At 30.9% G+C, this 18624-nt stretch overlaps 1 protein-coding gene across 1 annotated transcript; it reads left to right on the top strand.

Annotated features, from left to right (window-relative positions):
- Positions 1 to 347: 347 nt before the first annotated feature.
- LOC114191881 (pleiotropic drug resistance protein 2-like) lies at positions 348 to 18568 on the top strand. The gene is made up of 20 exons (XM_028081326.1): positions 348 to 966; positions 1102 to 1222; positions 11253 to 11341; positions 11691 to 11775; positions 12041 to 12331; positions 12427 to 12517; positions 12657 to 13557; positions 13664 to 13824; positions 13912 to 14015; positions 14093 to 14258; positions 14329 to 14409; positions 14861 to 14988; positions 15162 to 15494; positions 15584 to 15874; positions 15964 to 16047; positions 16117 to 16250; positions 16766 to 16993; positions 17181 to 17352; positions 17470 to 17724; positions 18016 to 18568. The coding sequence occupies exons 1-20, from the start codon at positions 566 to 568 to the stop codon at positions 18283 to 18285; spliced, it is 4386 nt and encodes a 1461-aa protein (XP_027937127.1). The 5' UTR covers positions 348 to 565; the 3' UTR covers positions 18286 to 18568.
- The last annotated feature ends 56 nt before the right edge of the window (positions 18569 to 18624 follow it).

Raw genomic sequence — 18624 nt, 5'->3', positions numbered from 1 at the left:
TTTAATTATATACGAGTAATTATTAATTAGATTACTCGTATAGAAAGAACTGGGTGTTGTACCTCGAAAAGCATAATTTTTAATAATTAGCAACGTGGAAGACATAATTTTGAAGTCAAAAAATATTTTTTGGTTTTATTTTTAATTAAAAAATATCATTTGATCCTCATCTACATTTTTTTTATTTAAAATAGTTTATATAAGAAACAATTCCTTCCTTCTTCTAACTTTGAAAATAGAAAATATATTTTTCAAGGAAACTTCCCTTGACAAAATGAACAAAAGAATATAAAGCGAAGACCCCACAAACACCTTCATTTTGAAAATAAGTACGGATCCGAAAAGAAGGAAAAAAAAAAAAAAAGTTGATGTAAATTGAAGTGAAGGGAGCCATTGATAGCAACTGAACCATCAAAAGGGTTGGTTTGAAGCAATCCAGTGGAAGCCTTTAAAATTCACTCACAAATAAATGATTTGGGGCTTCACAAAAAATTTCCCATCACTTTGGTTTCCCACACACAAGAACTATCGCTTTCACTCTATCCATAGCTGAAAGCTCACAGAGATGGAGGAAGCGGTGGATGCAGATGATTTGGTGAGGTCTGCGAGCAGCTTGAGGATGAGCATAGGATCTTTAAGCAGAAGAAGCTGGGTTTCTGCTGGTGTTTCTGAGCTCTGGGGCGCTGGCCATGGCGGTGATGTCTTTGACAGAAGCACAAGAGTGGATCATGATGATGATGAAGAAGAACTCAAGTGGGCAGCCATAGAACGCCTTCCAACGTTCGAAAGGTTGAGGAAAAGCCTCGTGAAAAGGGTCTTAGAAGAGAGTGGAAGGTTCGATTATGAAGAGGTTGATATATCCAACCTAGGTTTCCAGAACAGGAAGAAACTCCTCCGTGCCATTCTAACCACCGTTGAACAAGACAACGAGAGGTTCCTCCGTCGCATGAGAGAGAGGATTGATAGGTCAGCTTCTTATTTTCTTTATCATGTCACCACCGACATAATACCATGGTGTTTGTTTGTTTAATCACTTTTTTTACTGTCTATTATGTCGCATTAATTTGTTAAGTTTGATGTTAAATTTGTTGTGTTGATCAGGGTGGGGATAGAGATTCCAAAAGTTGAAGTTCGATTTGAAGATTTGTTTGTTGAAGGAGATGCATTTAATGGAAGCAGAGCACTGCCAACCCTGGTGAACTCCACCATGAATGCGATGGAGGTATATGTTTCTTTCTTCCCTTCTTCTCTAATTTCTCTCTTTCTGGTTTTGATGCTAACTAAAAACCATCCACATGGCTACATATTAAAGAAAAATAGTACATCCTACGTAATAACAAATTCTGTTTTATGTTGTCTCTTCATTTTCTACAAATAGATTGCTTCACCAGTTAATGGTAAATATTGAGGGATTCACAGATAAATATATGTTAAAAATGTTTTTTTTTTTAAACTAGGGTTGTTAAAAATACATGATAGATCAGTCAACGTTGGATAAACTGACTTGGATTTTGAAAAAAAACTGACATAAATCCGACTAATTTGAAGAAATACAACATATTAAATGCGTGTAACCAAACTAAATAACATACTTCAATAGAATCCAACTTATTTTATCCCATTACTTTTAAATTTATTAAATATAGATTAGAAGTAAATGAACTATAGCATATGGAGCAAGTCGAATCATAAAATATATAATTAAGAAAAAACATTTCAAATTAGGTCAGGCTAACCCACTTCCAATTTAGCTAATCCATTACTCTATATGATATTAACTCAAATTGAAGAATTTAAAATATATTAATAACTTACTGAAAAATTAATTTTAATATATTTTTCTATTAATATCACAGAATTAAGTTTATGAAATAAAGAAAATAATATTCCTAATAAGAATGTGTAATTTTTGACATTTTAAGAACAATTAAAACTAACAAAATAAATAGTGAAATAAAGACAATAATATTCCTAATACAGAAAATAATATTCCTAATAAAAATGTGCATTTTTTTATATTAAGTATACAAATTACTATAGTAATTTTTTAACTCAAATATTTTATTAAAAGAGACAGAATATAGTTACAAATTAGTTAAATATTTATGAGTTAAATTCTTGAAATAAATAAACAGCGATTTCAATAAAATCAATTAATGTTTTTGGTCTATTTTTTGTTTGTAATAAATCTTTTAAATAAATTAAAATTCTTAAAGTGATAAACAATATAGAAACAAGGGAGTAATTATAACATTTAATAATGTGTACTTAATGTTTCTCAATTACTGACATTAAAGTCAACACAAATTCTAACCGGTGTTCCTATAATGTTATTATATAACATGGTTATAAAGTTAAAAATGTTATGAAATAAAGTGAATAATAGAGAGAATAATAGATAATAGAAGAAACAATAGAGAATAGAGAATAGGGAGCAACTCATCTATCTATTATTATTGATAGGAAGAGTCCTATTTATAGATACAATATGTAATCCATAAAAGAAACAAATCAACTTAGTTAATACAAATATTTATCATAAAGAGTAATGAATCATATGAGTAAATGTATCAAATCAATGGACAATCATTAATTCATAACACTCCCCCTTGAGTGTACATTGATAAAGAATGTGCCTCGTTAAAACCTTACTAGGAAAAATCCATTGGGATAAAAAACCTAGTGAAGGAAAAAGAGTACAACATTCTGTATTCTTTAATACAATATTGTTCATCACATATTCTATTTCTCCCCCTCATGTAAACTTACATCATTAAGGTGACAGAGTCCAAATTTGTGAGTCATTTGCTCAAAAGTTTTTCTTGGCAAAAACTTTACAAATAGACTTGTCATATTTTCAGATGAACGAATTTTTGGATATCTATATCATCCTTTCAATTGAACAATACACTATTGTCTTCATATATGGTTGTTGATTCCATCTTTCTCGGGGATAGTCACAAGTTTCTTGCACATGTTGAATTATAAACCTTAACCAAACATATTCACAACTTTCCTCGTAATTTTGTATGATTAGACGATGTTGCTACTATGATTTGTTTCATATACCTTCATGAAACCATTGTGCTACCACATGTGAACAAACATCTTGTTTGTGATCAACCATTGTGACATTGTAAGAATATGTAAAATAACATGCATATCCATAACCCATTGGTCTGAATCTGAATCATTTGGATGGAATAAGGTCATATTCGTAGTACCCTTAAAGTAACGAAGTATATGTTTTACTCCAAACCATTTTCTTCTTGTAGTTGAAGAATTATATCTTGCTTAACAAATTTATAGCAAATGCAATATTAGATCGAGTATAATTCGCAAGATACATTAGTGTTTCTATGACACTAAGATATGGTGCTTCTAGACCAAGAAGATCTTCATCATTTTCTTGAGGTCTAAGAATAGTCTTTATCAACATCTAACGACCTCACAACTATTGGAGTGCATAATGGACATGACTTGTCCATTTAGAACATTTTAAGCACCTTAATCATATAAGCCTCGTGATGTATAAAAATACTTTTATTTAAATACTCAATTTCTAATTTCAAACAAGACTTTGCCCTTCAAAGATCATTCATCTCAAATTCTTTCAATTGCCTTGTGAGCTCATTAGTAGTTTCAACGATGTTTATGTCATCTACATAAACAATAATTATGAAAAATTGATTTTCTAATATTTTCATATAAATACAAAGACAAAAAGGATCATTTCCATATCCTTATTTTAATAAGAACTCAATAAGATGGTTATACCACACACATCCTTGCTTTAATCAATAAAAGAGCATGTTCAATTTTATTGAATAACCCTTTTTAGAATTTGTCTTGTTGGGCAAATAAAATCCTTCAGGGATTTTCATATAAATATAATTCTCAAAAGAACCGTACGAATAGGTTATAACATCATCCATTAGATGTAAATGCAAACCTTGTTGTGCAACTAGGATAATCGAATATTGCAATGTTGTTGCATCCAATACTAGTGAACATGTTTTTTCACTAATCAATACAAGGTTTTGTGAATAACCTTGAGCAACCAATTATGCTTTGTATCTAACAATTTCATCATTTTTAATTTGATTTTTGCGCAAAAATCCATATGTACCCAATGGGTTTCACAACTTCAGGAGTGTGAACTATACGTCCAAAAACCTTTCGTTTAGCAAACAAATATAATTATGCTTCTTTGCATATTTTCATTTTGGCCAATCTTTTCTTTGCCGACAATCTTCAATGATCATTGTTTATTGATCCTCATTGTCATTCATAGCATTCATCGCTATGTTATAAGTAAAAGTTTCGTCAATGTTAACTTCCTTTTGGTTCCATATTATATGATTCATGACATAATTTATTGAGATCTCATCATTTTCAACCATTTCAGGTACCTGAGGTTCTTTTGGAACCGAACCATTAATTATGTCAAATGAATCTTTTGGGATTTCAACCTTTTCGATTAGGTTATTTTGCATATTAGCCCCCTTTCTCATTCAAGAGTTTTTATCTTTGGAACCAATAGGTCTACCACGCTTCAAACGTGTTCACATGAGTTTTTCAACCCTTTTTTTTTTCGCATCATAATAACTGATCATGTCAAACAAGACAATCATTTTGATTTGTAAACTTCTGGTTTACCATGACATGCATTTAAATTGTACTAATAAACTTGTAGTACAAACTATAAGAGAATGTTGATAATTTCTCCAATACACTTTCTTTTTCAACTCAATCATAGAGATATAAAGATATTTCATATCTTTTTCATTGTTTGTCTCAATATAATATCCATTTAGACAAATATCATTGAAACTTAATAAGTTTCTATTCAACTTCTTGGTAGAAGTATAGTAGCTCTTTTAGAGTCTTCAAATATATTTGTAGTACTATAAATAATACTAACATCGATGTCTCACATTATCAAACAAGAGAAAAATTTATTACTCTTGAGAATTGTATAAGTTGTTGCACTATCAATAAGACACATATCTTTTGGTACTAGTGCAAAACATTCGTTTTTCATATAAACGTAAATATCAATATGAGATTTTTTTTTTCAACACTCTCATAATCAATTAGGTGATCAATGCTTTCATTTGTTTTAGCAAAGAAAATAACAATATTAAGATGAGTAGCATCCATATGGCCATAATCAGAATCACCATCTTCATAAGCAAAGTGTGTTTCTATGTTCTTCTCATTATTTGTAAGATGCTCTGGTGTACAATAAGTACAACTCAAATGGCCTTTACCATCGTAATGATAATATATACCTTCATCTTTTTGTCAATATTTTCACATCTTCCTTTTCCTTTTTTTTCACATTATCGTGCCACTTCTGGTGACAAAATGTGTCTTTGAAATTTTCTTTATAACCATGTCCAAAATCAAGATCATGATCGATCATGAAAATATAAATAAAATGTTGCTGCATTCACTTCTGGAAATGGAGCAGAACCAATTTGGACAGGTTTCATGATTTTTTATCAAAAGTTCATTGCTTTGTTCAGCCATACAAAGGCATGAAAGAAATTCATAATATTGATTGCTGCATTCACTTCTGGGAATGGAGCATATTAGGCGGATTTCATGATTTTTCATCAAAAGCTTTATTGCTTTGTCCAGCCAGCCATACATAGGCATGAAATAAATTCACAATATTTGTGAAATCTCTTTTCACAATATTTTTGTCATGTTGCTTAGATGCTTTATTTCTTTATTTAATGGTATCCTAATATCCATTGCATCTAAATATATTCCAACAGTTAAAATCCAATATAAGGAATTCTTCCTATCAAGGGTCACAAATCCAAATTTTGCAACATTTCGTGTGTTTAGAACTAGCACATAAAATAAAATAATTATATTAATAATAATAATAATAATCACCGTCAAAATAAAAATAAAAATAATAAGACGAAGATGAAAATTGATAAAGTTAAATAATTCTTATCACAAGAGGAAGAATATAAGGTAAAATTATAATTTGAGAAAGGATTAGAAAGAGCCTGGATTGAGACACGCATAACACTGTCGTTATAGAGAAAAAACTTTCACTAGTCCTCAATTGGTTGGAGCATCGTGTTGATAACGTGTTATGAAATAAAGTGAATAATAGAGAGAATAATAGATAATAGAAGAAACAATAGAGAATAGAGAATAGGGAGCAACTCATCTATCTATTATTATTGATAGGAAGAGTCCTATTTATAGATACAATATGTAATCCATAAAAGAAACAAATCAACTTAGTTAATACAAATATTTATCATAAAGAGTAATGAATCATATGAGTAAATGTATCAAATCAATGGACAATCATTAATTCATAACAAAAAATATTTTTTTATTGAGATACTTGAAAACTTATTCTTTGTAATTTCGGTTCAGTTATACATTTTATTACTCAATTGTTATCAATTTGAAATATTTTCTATCCAAGCTTTTCAATTTTATTATGAGTTTTCAATACATTTTATTACGAAAATTTCAATGTTTAGACATTTTATCATCATACTATTTTAATTTATACAACGACATCATTTAAAAAAAAAGTGATAAAGCAAAGTTATTTTTCGAAATATGTAAATACCTTATTATATATTTAATATATAAGTAAAATGTGTGAATTTTTTTAAAATATAATAATAATAATAATAATATTATGTACAAAGAAACAATTCAATGGTAAAAGTAAAAAAAAAAAGCATAGTTAAGAGGTAAAATGAATTTAAACAAAAACTTTTTAATACATTTTTATATGATTTCTAATCTTTTAATTCAACCAATAGTTGTGACGTTGGATAATATAGTTAATAAATCTTAAGATAAAAGCATTAGAATAAAGAATTAATGAACAAAATTTACAAATAATTTTGGATAATGTTTAATTTAATTTTAATGTTTTTATCAATTATCAATATGCTGGTATAATACTGTCATAAAATACTGAAAAATGCTTTGATATACTTTGTTTTTAACAAACTTTTTTTTTCTTCCGAGAATGATTAAACTCACTGTCAAATTTGACATCACATACAAAAAAATAAACTAATTGACATGATTTTACTCTTTTCTGAAAGTTGTCTTACAATAAAATCACATAGCATCAAATTTTTGTTTCATTTTTATTTTCTTAACATACGTCATTAAGACTGATTAAGAAAACCATTTAACATATTAAAAATATTTTAATACTATTTAGAGGAATAAAATACTAATTAGATTTTAAAACCAATATCATACGTTCAAGAATTCATAAAAAAGAACATTAATTTTTTAGACAGTAAAAATCTATTATGAGAGCATTCTAGAGATGTGAAAATGGATTTCAACCCGTGAGCCAACCTGATTCATCACGGGTTTGAGTCGGGTTGGGTTGAGAAAAATTCAACTTTTTAAAAAGTGGGTTGAACCCAACCCGGCTCACTTAACCCACGGGTTAAACGGATTCGAGCCGGGTTGATGGTGGGTTGGCCCACTTAACCAACCAACATTTTTTTACAACTTTTTTAATTTTTTTTAATTTTTTTAATTTTTTTTTTAATTTTTTTAATTTTTTTTAATTTTTTTAATAATTATTTACTACTTTTATATTTGTTTACAATTTAATATTTTTAAATGCTAGAATGTTGTTTAATTATATTTGAATAGTTTGAATGTTTAATTAATTTGATTGTCAAGTTATATATATATATATATATATATATATATATATATATGTTGTTACTTTAATCATTAACTATAATCTTTATAGTAAATTACTCAAGTAACCGTCTTATAAACAATTTTTTCTAAATTAGCATGAAAAAAATGTATAGTTTTTTTATTTATATTTTGTTGAATAGCATGACAGAAAATTTGTAATATTAGTCATGCTTTCTTAGACTAATGAATATTTTCTTGGAAATAATTCTTCATATATTGGTGGTGAGCATGATCAAAACATTGATTTTTGATTTTACTATGATTGTTATCTCAGGGGTTACTTAAAAATTTATTTAAATATTTGAATACTAAAAAAAAATAATAATTTTTAGGTGGGTTGGTGAGCCAACCCACTTAACCCAGCAACCCGTGGTGGATTGAGCCGGGTTACAAAATTTCTGGCTCACCAGAAAGTGAGCCGGGTTGGGTTCACTCATTTTCAACCCGGCTCGTGGTGAGCTAACCCGTGTGAGTCTGGTTGGCTCACTTTGACATGTTTAGAGCATTCATTAGATAGGTCACTGATAGTAATAAAGTGTGATCATATAATAATACCTTCTTTCTAATGCTATTTACTTAAAAGAACAAAAAACTTTTTAGCACTCTTCATTTTTTATTTTTTTTTACAAGAAAGAACATAAGCAAAAGCTGTAAAATTTGATCTTTAAGATTTAGGATTATCAAATTATAAAACATAATAGAGCATTAACCTTGATTCATAAGAGATCATGTGAATATACGTTTTTCAATTTGTAATTTTGTGTGCTCTTCAACTATAGTTTTCCAATCTATCTTTTTATCTTTCTTTTCTCTTCTCACATGTTTTCTATATGTTACTGTGAAAAAAAACTTATGACCAGAAACAGAACCTCAACCTTTTTATAAACCAACATCCATTAAATTAGTTTTTACTTTTTTTTATTTTATTTTATTGTCATTTTCTATAATAATAACCAGCAAATTTTTAAATTTAATTAAATCACATCAATTATAATATTTTTAATTTTAAATGAATCACTAATAAAATTAATTAATTCCAACAAAAGCAAGACATGTTCTTAATAATATCTAGTGCAAAGCATTTTGTCGTGAAAGACCATGTGGGCAAGCATTATAGATTTGAATTATTGGTTCTGAGAAGAAACTGATAAAGTTGTGTTTGGTTTTTCTTTTCTCTTAGCTAATGATTTGCAACAAATGCCCTTGCTAGAGTCATGTCATTAAAAGATAATGTTCCAATTTTGTAGCCAAAAAATATTACGTTTCTCATCAAAGGGGACATGAGATGAGTTGATGTTGTTCACTTCTGAAGAAGTTTTTTTTTTCATCTGACACATAAATTTAATATTAATTGTTTTAAATTAAAGCTGAAATTTCATCATAATAAAAGTTAGTATTAAGGGTCAAGATGTTATTTTAAATATATCAAAAGAGAGGTTCTTTTTTGATAGGTGACGAGAAATGAATAAATGGGTGAAAATAGAAATAAATAGGAATAACTGATGGAGGTAGGTTTAATAAATTTAAAAGTGGTGTGACCTATCAGTACTTTTTTATTCTATTTTTTAATTGTTTTTCTTATTTCTATTTTTTTTTAAACACGTTTTTCACTTATTTTCGTCAATCTCTTTTATTTCTATTTATATTTATTGATAATTTTCTCTTCTCTCTGTCAAACAAAGTGTTAGTGTGATAACATTATAATGAACTGAAATTTAAATTTCTTTGAAAAATATATGTAATTCTTTGATATCGCATAACAAATATCTTTTCAGTAAATACTTTCTTTTCAATTTTTTTATTAACTCATAAAATCGTTACACAAATTTCATCAACTAACAAATAATGGTTTTAAGTTAGGAAAATTCTAATAAATTTTCTATTTAAAGACAATGAAGTAAAACATTAAACTTTTTATTTAAAAATATGATAATATAATGCTTAAAATTCATTAATTTTGACACATAATAATATCTAACAGAAGTTTTAAAATATTAAAAAAACATTTTTGACACGAATCAAACTGAAAAAAAAATATAATCTTTAATTTTTTCAATTAAATTATTATATTTTTACAAATTTAAGGAATTTGTTTCTTTTTCTTCATCCACTATCTTTTAATTTGAAAATTATACAGAATGAATATTTTTTTATATAAATAAATTTCCAATAAACAAATTCTTTCAATTAAGAAATATTAAATATAAAAATCTTGCTGTCTAAGTAAACGTAAGACTAAATAAAATGTTTTGACTATTTTAGAAAATCAAGAAACAAAAGTGATAGTACTTACATATTTGGATGGGTACGAATGTTTATGCCAAAAAATAAAATAATAAAAACTTTAAATGAGACTTAAGAGTGTTGGGTGTTACGTGTTATTACCAGTAATCATCTAATAAATAATAATTTTATTTAATATAACTCACAATCAACATCTTTATTAAATAGTGCATATGATATGATATTGTAATTTAAATCTCTAACTAAAAATATTATTTTTTCACATTTCTTTTTCCCCTTTAACATATATTTTCTTCTGGAGAAAGAAAATAGGAAGAATAAGAAAAAGTAGTTGAGAAATAATATTTTCTGTTGTTGGGTTGGGTGTGTATAGTTTTAAATAGTTGAACATTACATGTTCCTAACTTTGATCTTGAACTCTCCTTCAATAGGACCCATTCTCATGTAACACCTACCTGTATTCAAGCTTTATTTAATACACACCAGACAAATATGATCACAAAATATGGGCAACACAAAAATAATATCAAAAAAGAAACTTTAATTTTGTGCAAAATATTTTTTTTTTACAGATTTGTTTATGTTATATCCAGAAGTAAAGATTTTAACTGCTAATAGCAAAGTAAGAAAATAAATTCAAGAATATTTTTTCCCGCTTATGATTGCTACCCAATTACATTTAATGTGTACAACATTTTATATGGTTTTTTATATTAACTTTCTTAAAGGTCATGTCTCAGAAAAAGTTCTGATAAATTGACAATAAAAATTTAATGCGCAGGTTTATTAAACTCTAGAAGTCAGTTATATATTTATTATGTGAATATTTTTATATTTGAGCATTTTATTTTCTACACAAAAATAGATTTAGTTATATAAGAGATAAATTACGTATTATAAGAAAAAATTAATAGAAAATTTTTGCATTGCCAATGGGGTTACCTATATATTATCACAAACAAATTTTAAAAAAAATATATTTTGAGATACTGAAATAACAGTGTGGGTCTCTTAAGAAAAAATATTTTCTTTTAAGGAAAGCTTAGAAGAAAAAACTAAGTTAACTTAAAAAAAAAAAAAATTAAAATGTGTATAAACTTGAAGATAATTTCATTAAACGTTTATTTTCTAGTTTTGTATAAGGTAAATTATTTATATCACCAACCAGCTATCAACCTCAACATTCTTGTTTGAAGTCCATTAAACTTAGTTATTTGATTTGAAGTCTTTTGAAGCATTTGTCCAATGATATTTTCTTCTTCTTGGTTTGTGGCAAACAGAGAATTCTTGGATCAGTTAATCTTCTTCCATCAAAGAAAACAGTTATCAAGATACTCCAAGGTGTCAGTGGAATTGTCAAGCCTGCAAGGTACTTCACACAAGTTAAATCGGTGTTGCAGAGTACATTTTCTCTAACTTAAAAAGGACTATAAATTGGAAATGTAGCCTTAAAAATTGTTCTTTAGTGGGAGGATCTTAGTCTCTCAATTGAACCTCACCTTATGTCAAATGAGAAAAAACAAAAGAAAAAAGGGTTTTTGTTGTTGTTGATCCTGTTGAAATCTGCACAAAACTATTTTCTACAGGGAAAGGTGCCTCTTTCTGTTTCAAATCAAAGAAATGCTTTTAGAAAAATGCACAAACAAACTATGTTGCTAACTTCTTATTGTTATTTTTTATTCTTTATCTGTATATAAACTTTCTCAAACACTCTCCAGATTGACCTTGCTTTTGGGGCCCCCAAGATCAGGAAAAACTACACTGTTGCAAGCACTTGCTGGGAAACTGGACAGGGATTTAAGGGTTGGCCATCCTCTTGCTCCATCATTAATAAACTGGACATTGCCTTGTCTTGTTTTTAAGGATTTCATTGTTAAATTTGTGTGCTAATTCTTCTATATATATCTCAGTTGTGCATTATTTCTTACACGATGAACATGATTGGTATCCCAGAATTGTGATTATAGATTCTACTTCTCACCTAAGGATCATAGATAAAGAAGTCAAGAAAAAATAACCAATAAAATGGGAGTTTTGACAATGCATCATCAAATTTATTCATCAACAGGTTTCTGGAAGAGTCACTTACTGTGGTCATGAGTTATCAGAATTTGTTCCTCAAAGAACATGTGCTTATATTAGTCAGCACAATGTTCATCACGGAGAGATGACAGTAAGAGAAACGCTGGATTTTTCTGGACGCTGCTTGGGAGTTGGAACACGGCATGAACTACTAGTAGAATTGATAAAGCGAGAAAAACAAGCTGGACTTAAACCAGATCCAGAGATAGATGCCTTCATGAAAGCCACAGCAGTGGAAGGTCAAGAAACTAGTCTCATTACAGATTATGTTCTCAAGGTTTGGTTCCTCTGTTTCTATTTCATCACTGTGCTTTCGGTCGCTATATTTATCAGGTTTCTTGCCATCTGACATATCAAAGACAATGAACTCAGGTTCTTGGATTGGAAATATGTGCTGATACTTTGGTGGGAGATGAGATGAGGAGGGGAATATCTGGTGGAGAAAAAAAGAGGTTAACTACTGGTATGAAAATTAGGTTTAATTACTATTTCAAAAAAGTAATTAAACCAAAAAATAATAAGAAAATTTTATCTTACTCAAGAGAAGATGATAGTCTCCTTCAATTACTTCTTTCCATTCCAAAATCTCCTGTTTTATGCAGGTGAGATGTTGGTGGGACCTGCAAAAGTGTTCTTAATGGATGAGATTTCAACTGGTTTGGATAGTTCCACAACCTTCCAAATTGTGAAGTTCTTGAAGCAGCTAGTGCATGTCATGGATGTAACAATGATAATATCTCTTTTACAGCCTGCACCAGAAACATTTAACCTTTTTGATGACATAATCTTGCTTTCAGAAGGCCACATTGTCTACCAAGGTCCACGCGAGAGTGTTCTCAACTTTTTCGAGAGTGTAGGCTTCAAATGCCCCGAAAGAAAAGGTGTTGCAGATTTCTTACAGGAAGTTACTTCCAGAAAGGACCAAGAACAATACTGGTTCGCAAGGGACAAGCCTTACCATTATGTCAGCGTTCCTGAGTTCGTAGCTCACTTCAACAATTTCGCCATTGGCCAACAACTTTCCCAAGAACTTCAGGTTCCTTATGACCGAGCCAAAACTCACCCTGCTGCGTTGGTTAAAGATAAATATGGACTCTCAAAACTAGAACTCTTGAAGGCGTGTTTTGCAAGAGAGTGGCTACTGATGAAGCGCAGTGCTTTTCTATACATATTTAAAACCACTCAGATTACGATCATGTCTTTGATTACTATGACGGTGTTTTTTAGGACACAAATGAAAAGTGGTCACCTTGAGGATGGGGTAAAATATTATGGTGCACTGTTCTTTAGCCTCACAAACATAATGTTCAATGGAATGGCTGAACTTGCCATGACTATTTTTAGACTTCCCGTTTTCTTCAAGCAAAGAGATTCACTGTTTTATCCAGCATGGGCTTTTGCACTTCCCATATGGATCTTTCGAATTCCTCTCTCTATTGTAGAGTCCGGTTTATGGGTTGTCCTTACTTACTACACCGTAGGGTATGCTCCAGCTGCAAGTAGGTATGAAAATATGCTAATTCATGTAAAAGAATCAACCTTTCCAGAAGTTTATGATTTGTTATCTATCTGTGTTTTAGAAAAATCTAAGCTACATCAATTATTGCAGATTTTTTGGTCAGTTCTTAGCATTTGTCTGCGTCCATCAAATGGGTATCTCACTGTTCCGATTCATTGCTGCTCTTGGGAGAACACTGGTTGTGGCAAACACGTTTGGTTTCTTTGTACTGCTACTTGTTTATGTTCTTGGTGGGTTCATCATTGCCAAAGGTGAGCCTCATTATTCTTCTGCGTTCTCTACTCAAGTAACTGTGGAAAGAAGAATGGTTCATGTAACTTGAATAATTTCCTTTACAGATGACCTTGAACCCTGGATGCAATGGGGCTATTATGCTTCTCCTATGATGTATGGTCAGAACGCCATTGCTATCAATGAATTCCTTGACCCAAGATGGAGTGCTGTAAGATCTTTAACATGTGGATAATTTTTCTCTTTTTCATTTTCTTTGAAAACTGCATTCATTTATCTACTTTCCAGCCAAACAGGGACAGAAGAATTCCTGGGCGTACAGTTGGGGAGGCCCTTCTCAAGGTTAGAAGCATGTATACTGAAGAATATTGGTACTGGATTTGTATCGGTGCTCTCCTAGGCTTTTCTCTGCTTTTCAACATTTGTTTTATAATTGCTTTGACGTTTCTGAATCGTAAGTTCTCTACTGCTGCTTGTTTCTCATACTGCCATAAAACTGTCTCTAACAACATCTTGAATACCAGCATATGGAGATTCTAAATCTATTATTATAGAGGAGCAAATCGAGAAAAAGGAAACTGCAGAAAGGAGTTCCATTTCAGCTGGTAAATCATTTGGAAGAACTAAATCTTTTACCTTTTTCTTTCTTATCATGATATATTGTAAAATTTGAGAGAATGTTTTATAGTTTCAGTTTCTGTTTCGTTTCCTGTTAAATAACCTTTTATTGTTTTCCTTTTTACTTTCTGTTTTCAATTTTTTTCTGTATAAACTTTAAAAATCAGGAAACAAAGTGAAAATAAAAAAGTATTTTCTAAACCAAATGGTACCTAAACTTTCTTGCTGCAATGTTCAAAACCACCAAGTTACTTGGATTTATCACTTTCATCACTATGTGCACTTTGCCCAGCATGGTTTGAAATGAATTTTCTATCTGAGCTCAGCTAGGATTTTGTCATGTTTTCACTTCAATTTCATACTCAATTTTTATTTACACCAAATGTATTTCTTATCAATACAAAACAAACTAAATGGTTAGATATATTGATATGGCAGAAAAAAACAGCCGAGAGAATTCAACTCCTGAAGAAGACACTTTAACAACCAAGCGGGGAATGGTGTTACCCTTTAGGCCTCTATCACTTGCCTTTGATCACGTGAATTACTACATCAATATGCCTACGGTAAATTCTACACACTCTAGCCAAAATTAATCATCTCTAACTGTCATTTGCTTCAGCATTGTTTCTCACTACTTCCTTTTCCTACTTTTGACAAATATCTTTGCTGATTAACTACTTCTACAATTGTGTTAATCTTCCAATGTGCAACATTTTAACAGTGTTTTTCGTATCAGGAAATGGAAAAACATGGAATTGAAGGGAGTCGACTTCAACTACTAAGAGATGTCAGTGGTGCTTTCAGGCCTGGAGTACTAACAGCATTAGTAGGTGTAACTGGTGCTGGAAAAACCACATTGATGGATGTTCTAGCTGGAAGAAAAACTGGTGGTTACATTGAAGGAAGCATCAATATATCTGGTTACCCAAAAAAGCAATCAACTTTTGCTCGGGTTAGTGGATATTGTGAACAGAATGATATCCATTCTCCAAATATCACAGTGTACGAATCTGTTCTGTTTTCTGCTTGGTTGCGTCTTGGCAAGGAGGTCGACAGTAAAACAAGGAAGGTGTGTTTGTTCAAATCAACTCTCATGATTATTCTTCGTTGAAGCAACTGTTACAAAGAATTATTCTTAAACAATTTCTGTTCTCGCAGATGTTTGCGGAAGAAGTTATGAACCTGGTTGAGCTGCATCCAGTGAGAAATTTTCTAGTAGGTCTTCCTGGGGTTGATGGTTTATCAACTGAACAAAGAAAGAGACTCACCATTGCTGTAGAATTAGTTGCCAATCCTTCCATCATCTTTATGGACGAGCCAACCTCTGGTCTTGATGCTAGAGCTGCAGCAATTGTCATGCGTACTGTCAGAAATACAGCGGATACAGGTAGAACTATCGTCTGCACAATTCATCAACCAAGCATTGACTTATTCGAAGCTTTCGATGAGGTACAACTTCCAAATATTTAGAAGATGAAATTATTATTTCTATGTTAATTATAAGACTCGTTGCTATCTCAACTTAACCTTCTCTTCAGCTACTTCTGATGAAGAGAGGAGGACAACTCATATATAATGGTCCCTTAGGTCAACAATCTCAGAAGCTTATAGAGTACTTTGAGGTGAGTATGACTTCTACACAGCAAAATGTATACATTCTCAGAGTAAATAATCTCGTATACTATTTGCAGGCTATTCCTGGAGTTCCTAAAATCAAAGAAGGTTATAATCCTGCAACTTGGGCTTTAGAGATCAGTTCTCCAGCAGTTGAGACTCAGCTCGGTGTAGACTTTGCAGAACTGTACAAGAAGTCAGAATTGTATCAGTTAAGTATTAATTGAAGTTGTATTTGTGGGAAGTTGTAGAGATAAGGGTAATTTAAATTAGGCTAAACCCTAAACCCTAAATCTCATCTTATAAACCGATTTTATGAGATTGAATTAGGCTTAATGTCCAACTTTTAATATGGTATCAGAGTTATGAGTTAGAGCTAGTGAAATTTGTTTTTGTTGGACATATGATTTCACCTGCTATCAGACCAACCAGTAATGTCAAGTCTTTCGCTCGGGGCATATATTTCTCGACGTGAGGAAGTGTGTTGGAAATTTCACATCGACTAGAGAAAAGACCAATTTAAAAAAATATATATATATATATATATATATATATATATATATATATATATATATATGGGTGCAAACCTCACTTTACAAACCTGTTTTGTGGGGTTGACTTATATAGTTGTGAGTGCAAATCTCACAAGTGTCAACTGTTTCACTTTTCTTAATCTGAAACCATTCATGGTCTTCTCTTTTCATTTCTGACATCAACTATTTGCAGGAGGAATCAAGAACTCATTAAAGAGCTAAGCACACCTGCAGAGGGAACAAAGGAACTTGATTTCCCTAATAAATACTCTCAGTCCTTCATTACTCAATGTATAGCTTGCTTCTGGAAACAGAACTTGTCCTACTGGAGGAATCCACAGTATAATGCAATCCGGCTCTTCATGTCAACAACTATAGGTGTTATTTTTGGACTCGTTTTCTGGAAAAAGGGAAAGAAAATGTAAGTCCATATATGTTCTGCTATGTATTGTGCTTACAGAAAAAATGGATTAACTTTTGATAGGATAACCCATGAATCAAGTGAGATCAAATGATACTGATAGAACATTCCTCAAAAGGAAAATACCATGTCTATTTTCTCGATCATGAAAGGTGACTAAAGTGAGGATAAAATGCATTTTCTGCAGAGATACGGAGCAAGATCTAATGAATCTAATGGGAGCTGTCTTCACTGCTGTTTTCTTTCTTGGAGGGTCCAACACCACTAGCGTTCAACCCATAGTTGCAATAGAAAGAACAGTCTTATACCGTGAAAAGGCTGCTGGATTGTACTCAGCTTTACCTTATGCAATTGGTCAGGTAAATGCAGCTATCATTTCACAGAAAAACAAGACAAAAACAATTGATAGTTTATGTGCGTGTACTAATTCTCAATGACTGAGCAAATTTATGATATCTATGAACATTGTGGTGCAGGTGGCAGTGGAATGTATATATGTTGCAATACAGACATTTACATTTAGTCTTATCCTTTTCTCAATGATGGGGTTCCTTTGGCAAGTTGATAAGTTCTTGTGGTTCTACTTCTTTATGTTCATTTCCTTTGTCTACTTCACTCTTTATGGCATGATGACTGCAGCTCTAACACCAAACCCTCAAATTGCTGCAATTGTTATGGCCTTCTTTCTGGTGTTTTGGAACGTATTCTCAGGCTTCATTATCCCAAAATCGGTAAGTATACCAAACAATAACTAAATAAACTGTTCACTGGCCTGCATTAAATGTAGTTCAAACATGATACTTTAAAAATGTACTAGTTGAAATTGAAACCCTTTTGCAATCTATTCTTAAAAGTCAGCTTGGATAAACTTCTCACCCAACTTATGAAGAAACTGAATGAGAGACATGGTATTGGTTGTGCTAATTTTAGAAACTTGATTGATATTTTATTTGTACTGAATCACAAGAACTTCCATAACAGCTTACAGAAACTAAAACTATCTGCTTCACATGTTTTTGCAGAAAATTCCAATATGGTGGAGGTGGTATTACTGGGGATGTCCAACTGCATGGAGTTTATATGGCCTAGTGACTTCCCAGGTGGGAGACAAAACTAATAATATTGTGGTACCTGGATCAAAATCTGTGTCAGTAAAAGCACACCTTCTACAAGAATTCGGCTATGACTATGACTTCCTTGGAGTTGTTGTTGTGGCTCTTATTGCTTTTGTCACATTGTTTCTTCTTGTTTTTGCATATGGTATCAAGGTTCTTAATTTCCAGAAGAGATAAGTAAGTACCACAGATACTATACATGAACAGAATAAACACAAACAAAAAGTGAAAGAGTAAGAAAAGACATTTGAAGTTTTTTTTAGAATAGATAAGTAGCATTATGCTTTTCCATACTGTCTGAAAGTCTTCAATTGTATCTAGTTTTTGGTCATTGTTCAATATCTGAACTGAATCAACATACCCTTCCAAAGTGTACAAATGAAAATGACTGTTGTGGATATTGGCTGTTTGAGCATATGGACTACGTTATTGCAAACTCTTGTATTTGTTTTTGAACTTATAAGCACCAATCATGTTAGCCTCTGACACAGTAAATTTCACCTTCTATTTTATGAA

Source organism: Vigna unguiculata, chromosome 7 (assembly GCF_004118075.2).
Source record: "Vigna unguiculata cultivar IT97K-499-35 chromosome 7, ASM411807v1, whole genome shotgun sequence".
Taxonomy (NCBI): Eukaryota; Viridiplantae; Streptophyta; class Magnoliopsida; order Fabales; family Fabaceae; genus Vigna; species Vigna unguiculata.
This window is presented reverse-complemented; position numbering and strand designations above follow the sequence as displayed.

Coding starts and splice junctions, on each gene's coding strand:
- LOC114191881 (XM_028081326.1), top strand. CDS start 566: ATGGAGGAAGCGGTGGATGCAGATGATTTGGTGAGGTCTGCGAGCAGC. Junction 11,342..11,690: donor GGAATTGTCAAGCCTGCAAG/GTACTTCACACA, acceptor AACACTCTCCAG/ATTGACCTTGCTTTTGGGGC. Junction 14,016..14,092: donor TTGACCCAAGATGGAGTGCT/GTAAGATCTTTA, acceptor TCTACTTTCCAG/CCAAACAGGGACAGAAGAAT.